Here is a 6,858-nt window from a genome sequence, read left to right on the forward strand (position 1 = left end):
ACTCTTCCTCAGTGACTGTTCCTCTGTGACTGTTCCTCTGTGACTGTTGTTCTCTGACTGTTCCTCAGTGACTGTTCCTCAGAGACTGTTCTTCTGTGACTGTTCCTCAGAGACTGTTCTTCTGACTCTTCCTCAGTGACTGTTCCTCTGTGACTGTTCCTCTGTGACTGTTGTTCTCTGACTGTTCCTCAGTGACTGTTCCTCAGAGACTGTTCCTCAGTGACTGTTCCTCTGTGACTGTTCCTCAGAGACTGTTCCTCAGTGACTGTTCCTCTGTGACTGTTCCTCAGTGTCTGTTCCTCAGTGACTGTTCCTCTGTGACTGTTCCTCTGTGACTGTACCTCAGAGACTGTTCTTCTGTGACTGTTCCTCTGTGACTGTTCTTCTCTGACTGTTCCTCAGTGACTGTTCCTCAGAGACTGTTCCTCTGTGACTGTTCCTCTGTGACTGTTCCTCAGAGACTGTTCTTCTGACTCTTCCTCAGTGACTGGTCCTCTGTGACTGTTCCGCTGTGACTGTTCCTCAAAGACTGTTCCTCTGTGACTGTTCCTCTGTCTAACTGTAGGTCTGATGAGCAGGGTACAGGCGGTCAGGGATCACCAGGGCCAAGACTGTCGCTTCCTGACTTTCAGAACCGGAGACACCATCTCTGTTTACCACAAACTGACCGGACGAAGGGACGACCTCTGGGCAGGAACTGTATGTTGGTTTGGTCCCTGTCTGGGCTTCAACCCCACAACCCCCTGGTCATGTGATCCTAATCTGCTGTTGACCTGTGATTCCTGACTTCCTGGTCGGTGTTACTTTTCTGTTTTTCAGATGGACAAACAGTTTGGTTACTTCCCCAAAGACGCCGTGCAGGAGGAGCAGGTTTATGCCGTGACGGAGAGAGTTCTCCAAACTCAGGTGAAGGAAACGGTTACATTCACCAGGGTTTGACCAATCACCTACCTCTGCTGTCTTTTCTTCTTCTTCTTCTTCTTCGTCTTCTTCTTCTTCTTCTTCTTCTTCTTTTTCTTCTTCTTCTTCTTCTTCTTCTTCTTTTTCTTCTTCTTCTTCTTCTTCTTCTTCTTTTTCTTCTTCTTCTTCTTCTTCTTCTTCTTCTTTTTCTTCTTCTTCTTCTTCTTCTTCTTCCGACATCAACCGATGAGGGGACTTAAACCCAAAACTAGGTGTAAGTCCCCTCCTGTGGACCAAACCCAGACACTGTGTGATTGGTTTTCATTATATGCTGATATGGTCTGATCACATGGTCTGATCACATGGTCTGATGTTATGGGACCTCCTGGTCCGTGTCTTTGGTGATATTTAATCACTGTTGTATTTCTGTTGTTTAGACGTCGGATTTCTTCTGTCTGGATGAGTTCGGTTCCCCCCTGGACTTCAGTGATCTGGACCCTGATGACAGAAGTCAGGATCAGGAAATCCAAACTCAGGAATCTGATCCCGACCGACCCGTCTCAGACACAAACGCCGGTCTTTCACCGTCACCTTCTCAGCAAATCAACCACATGACGGAAAAAGTCGACGGAACTCAAACGGAAACAAACGTCGGCCCTGAGGAGGAGGAGCAGGAGGAGGAACCAGGTGGGTCTTCCTCTTCTTGGTGGATCGGTTCTCCTTTGACAGCGTGGTTCAGTCCAGGAGCAGAAGAAGAAAGTGAGGCTGAGGAGAAGACAGACGCATCAGCTCCGTCTGTGACTGATGGAGGAGGAGGAGGTGAAGAAGAAGACCGTGGTGTCTCCTCCTTCACCTCCACATTGACCACATGGTTCCACGGAGCTGGTGCAAACATGGACTCTTCAGAAGACGAGCACGATGTGAAAATGAGGACGAAGGAGGGAAACCAGGAGGTGACCTTCAACAGCAGGAGGATGTGGTTGGACCTGGAGGAGGTCCAGTCGGACGGAGAAGAAGAGACAGAGACGTCAACGCTGCAGTGGCTGAGCAGTGGACTATCAACCAGACTGGGACTAGGAACATCTCACCCGGTGTCAGGAGAAGATGGAGGAAAGGAGGAGAAGAAAGAAGGTTCTGGATCTGATTCCTGGTTTGGAGTTGGAAATATTTTAAGTTTCACAAAAGGAGTGGACGAGCAGGAAGTGCTGGACCAGGAGGAGGAGGAACCAGTTCCCCAAACTGAGTCCAGCACAAGAACTGGTCCACTATCACTGTCTGATACCGATGGTTCACATCCCGTCCCAGGTGACGGTGGGTCCAAGGACTCTTCAGACGACAGGTCAGATGTTGAACCAGACACAGACGAGGATTTGAACCAAGAACCCATGGTGAGCACCCCTGGTACTGTAGGACCTGGGCTGAGTTCTCCAGGACCATCTGTAGGTGGGCCGGACCAGGATGGAACCAGTACTTTACAGAGCAGCACCAGAACGGGTGAGGATGAGGGGGGAGTCGTCAGCAGGTCTGTTGCTAACGCTGAGAAACAACCGGGTGAGGTCTGTGATGGAGAGGAGGAACCTCCACAGACCGGTCCACAGGAGTCCGTGTCAGTGGACTTCACCCACAGAAGTCCAGATTATTCTGGTCAGAACCAGGAACAGACTGGAAGTCCTGAAAACCAAGAAGGTTTGACTCCTGAACCAGAACCTGGAGATAAAGGAGATGAAGGTGGGGACCCAGTCCCAGACCCAGTCCCAGTTTCAGACCCAGTCCCAGACTCAGTCCCAGACCCAGTCCCAGACCCAGTCCCAGTTTCAGACCCAGTCCCAGACTCAGTCCCAGACCCAGTCCCAGACCCAGTCCCAGTTTCAGACCCAGTCCCAGACTCAGTCCCAGACCCAGTCCCAGACCCAGTCCCAGACCCAGTCCCAGACCCAGTCCCAGACCCAGTCCCTCCAATTTCAGACCCAGTCCTAGTCCCAGTCCCAGTCTCAGACCCAGACCCAGTCCCAGTCCCAGACACCGTCTCAGTCCCAGTCTCAGACCCAGTCCCAGTCCCAGACCCAGTCCCAGTCTCAGTCCCAGTCTCAGTCCCAGACCCAGTCTCAGTCCCAGTCTCAGTCCCAGTCTCAGACCCAGTCCCAGTCCCAGACACCGTCTCAGTCCCAGTCTCAGACCCAGACCCAGACCCAGACCGAGTCCCAGACCCAGACCCAGTCCCAGTCCCAGACCCAGTCCCAGTCTCAGTCCCAGTCTCAGACCCAGTCTCAGTCTCAGTCCCAGACCCAGTCCCAGACTCAGTCCCAGACCCAGACCCAGACCCAGGCCCAGTCCCAGACCGAGGCCCAGACCCAGTCCCAGTCCCAGACCCAGTCCCAGTCTCAGTCCCAGTCCCAGTCCCAGTCCCAGTCCCAGTCTCAGACCCAGACACAGACCCAGACCCAGTCCCAGACCCAGTCCCAGACTCAGTCCCAGACTCAGTCCCAGACTCAGTCCCAGACCCAGACCCAGACCCAGACCGAGTCCCAGACCCAGACCCAGTCCCAGTCCCAGACCCAGACCCAGACCCAGACCCAGTCTCAGTCCCAGACCCAGACCCAGACCCAGTCCCAGTCCCAGTCTCAGACCCAGTCTCAGTCCCAGTCCACGTCCCAGTCCCAGTTTCAGACCCAGTCACAGACCCAGACCCAGACACCGTCTCAGTCCCAGTCCCAGTCTCAGTCCCAGTCCCAGTCCCAGTCTCAGACCCAGACCCAGTCCCAGTCCCAGACCCAGACCCAGACCCAGACCCAGTCCCAGACCCAGTCTCAGTCCCAGTCCCAGACCCAGTCCCAGACCCAGTTTCAGCCCCAGTCCGAGTCCCAGACACAGACGCAGACCCAGACCCAGACCCAGTCCCAGACCCAGTCTCAGTCCCAGTCCCAGTCCCAGTCTCAGACCCAGACCCAGACCCAGTCCCAGACCCAGTCTCAGTCCCAGACCCAGACCCAGTCTCAGTCCCAGACCCAGTCCCAGACCCAGTTTCAGCCCCAGTCCGAGTCCCAGACACAGACGCAGACCCAGACCCAGACCCAGTCCCAGACCCAGTCTCAGTCCCAGACCCAGTCCCAGACCCAGTTTCAGACCCAGTCCGAGTCCCAGACACAGACGCAGCCCCCGACCCAGACCCAGTCCCAGTCCCAGACCCAGTCCCAGTCTCAGTCCCAGACCCAGACCCAGTCCCAGTCTCAGTCCCAGACCCAGACCCAGACCCAGTCTCAGTCCCAGACCCAGACCCAGTCTCAGACCCAGTCTCAGTCTCAGTCCCAGTCTCAGACCCAGTCCCAGTCCCAGTCCCAGTCACAGTCCCAGTCTCAGTCCCAGTCTCAGACCCAGTCTCAGTCCCAGTCCACGTCCCAGTCCCAGTTTCAGACCCAGTCACAGACCCAGACCCAGACACCGTCTCAGTCCCAGTCCCAGTCCCAGTCCCAGACCCAGTCCCAGACTCAGTCCCAGACCCAGTCCCAGACCCAGTCTCAGTCCCAGACCCAGTCCCAGTCCCAGACCCAGTCCCAGACCCAGTTTCAGACCCAGTCCGAGTCCCAGACACAGACGCAGCCCCAGACCCAGACCCAGTCCCAGTCCCAGTCTCAGACCCAGTCCCAGTCCCAGTCCCAGTCCTAGTACCAGACCCAGTCCCAGACCCAGTCTCAGTCTCAGACCCAGTCCCAGACCCAGTCTCAGTCTCAGTCTCACTCCCAGACCCAGTCTCAGTCTCAGTCTCACTCCCAGACCCAGTCTCAGTCTCAGTCTCAGTCCCAGACCCAGTCCCAGTCCCAGACCCAGTCCCAGACCCAGTCTCAGTCTCAGTCTCACTCCCAGACCCAGTCTCAGTCTCAGTCTCAGTCCCAGACCCAGTCCCAGTCTCAGTCCCAGACCCAGTCCCAGACTCAGTCCCAGACCCAGTCCCAGACCCAGTTTCAGCCCCAGTCCGAGTCCCAGACACAGACGCAGCCCCAGACCCAGACCCAGTCCCAGTCCCAGACCCAGACGCAGCCCCAGACCCAGACCCAGTCCCAGTCCCAGACCCAGTCCCAGTCCCAGTCCCAGTCTCAGACCCAGTCCCAGTCCCAGTCCCAGTCCCAGTCCCAGACCCAGACCCAGACCCAGTCCCAGTCCCAGTCTCAGTCCCAGTCTCAGACCCAGTCTCAGTCCCAGACCCAGTCCCAGTCCCAGACCCAGACGCAGCCCCAGACCCAGACCCAGTCCCAGTCCCAGACCCAGTCTCAGTCTCAGTCCCAGACCCAGTCCCAGACCCAGTTTCAGACCCAGTCCGAGTCCCAGACACAGACGCAGACCCAGACCCAGACCCAGTCCCAGTCCCAGACCCAGTCCCAGACCCAGTCTCAGTCCCAGTCCCAGTCTCAGACCCAGTCCCAGTCCCAGTCCCAGTCTCAGACCCAGTCTCAGTCCCAGACCCAGTCCCAGACTCAGTCCCAGACCCAGTCCCAGACCCAGTCCCAGTCTCAGTCCCAGTCTCAGTCCCAGACCCAGTCTCAGACTCAGTCTCAGTCCCAGACCCAGTCTCAGTCCCAGTCTCAGTCCCAGTCTCAGACCCAGTCTCAGTCTCAGTCCCAGACCCAGTCCCAGTCTCAGTCCCAGTCTCAGACCCAGTCTCAGTCTCAGTCTCAGTCTCAGTCTCAGTCTCAGTCTCAGTCTCAGTCCCAGACCCAGTCCCAGTCTCAGTCCCAGTCTCAGTCTCAGACCCAGTCTCAGTCCCAGACCCAGACCCAGTCCCAGACCCAGTCTCAGTCTCAGTCTCACTCCCAGACCCAGTCTCAGTCTCAGTCTCAGTCCCAGTCCCAGTCTCAGACCCAGTCTCAGTCCCAGACCCAGACCCAGTCCCAGTCCCAGACCCAGACGCAGCCCCAGACCCAGACCCAGTCCCAGTCCCAGACCCAGTCCCAGACCCAGTTTCAGACCCAGTCCGAGTCCCAGACACAGACGCAGCCCCCGACCCAGACCCAGTCCCAGTCCCAGTCCCAGTCTCAGTCCCAGTCCCAGACCCAGACCCAGACCCAGACCCAGACCCAGACCCAGACCCAGACCCAGACCCAGACCCAGTCCCAGTCCCAGACCCAGACGCAGCCCCAGACCCAGACCCAGTCCCAGTCCCAGACCCAGTCCCAGACCCAGTCTCAGTCCCAGTCTCAGACCCAGTCTCAGTCTCAGTCCCAGACCCAGTCTCAGTCCCAGTCCCAGACCCAGTCCCAGACCCAGTTTCAGCCCCAGTCCGAGTCCCAGACACAGACGCAGACCCAGACCCAGACCCAGTCCCAGTCCCAGACCCAGTCTCAGTCCCAGACCCAGACCCAGTCCCAGACCCAGTCCCAGACCCAGTTTCAGACCCAGTCCGAGTCCCAGACACAGACGCAGCCCCAGACCCAGACCCAGTCCCAGTCCCAGACCCAGTCCCAGTCTCAGTCCCAGACCCAGTCCCAGTCTCAGTCCCAGACCCAGACCCAAACTGTCAAGGTAAAATCCAAGGAGTTGATTTTCACATCTTTGTGTCTTGAATTTCTTTAACCCCAGATGTGTGTGGTCTAAAGCAGGGGAGTCAGACGGTCCCTCAGTTGACCTCTGCTCAGAGGAGGTCGGACTGGGCCGGGGGGGGGGCCCTGGAGACGACACCCAGGAGACAGAAGACGGAGAGGAGGAGAGACGTACAGATAGTTCTGATTGGACGGGACATCTGGAAGGTACGCCCACCTGAAGTACACCTGATCAGCTGATCAATAACATCCTGACGTCAACCTGCTGATCACTGATTGGTCGACAGCTTCACAGCTAAAACTGTGACATCACTGGAGACTTGAACCAATCACAGGGCAGGACATGGAGACCCTGGATATTTTAGACCTGATACGTTTAGTTATCATCCTCACCTGATGGGAGGACCCTCCCCCTCACCCCCCGACC

General features: G+C 57.1%; 1 protein-coding gene across 3 annotated transcripts in view; it reads left to right on the forward strand.

The window, feature by feature from the left end:
* The window catches only part of mia2 (MIA SH3 domain ER export factor 2), an 18,297-nt gene that overhangs the window by 497 nt on the left and 10,942 nt on the right, over positions 1–6,858 (forward strand). For all 3 annotated transcript variants that reach the window (XM_025058903.1, XM_025058906.1, XM_025058899.1), the window contains exons 2-4: positions 566–699; positions 820–906; positions 1,338–1,587. In XM_025058903.1, coding sequence (XP_024914671.1) covers positions 566–699; positions 820–906; positions 1,338–1,587 — 471 coding nt within the window. The remainder of the gene's footprint in view (positions 1–565; positions 700–819; positions 907–1,337; positions 1,588–6,858) is intronic.

The sequence above is a fragment of the Cynoglossus semilaevis genome, chromosome 1, assembly GCF_000523025.1.
Source record: "Cynoglossus semilaevis isolate Cse_v1.0 chromosome 1, Cse_v1.0, whole genome shotgun sequence".
In the NCBI taxonomy this organism is placed as follows: domain Eukaryota; kingdom Metazoa; phylum Chordata; class Actinopteri; order Pleuronectiformes; family Cynoglossidae; genus Cynoglossus; species Cynoglossus semilaevis.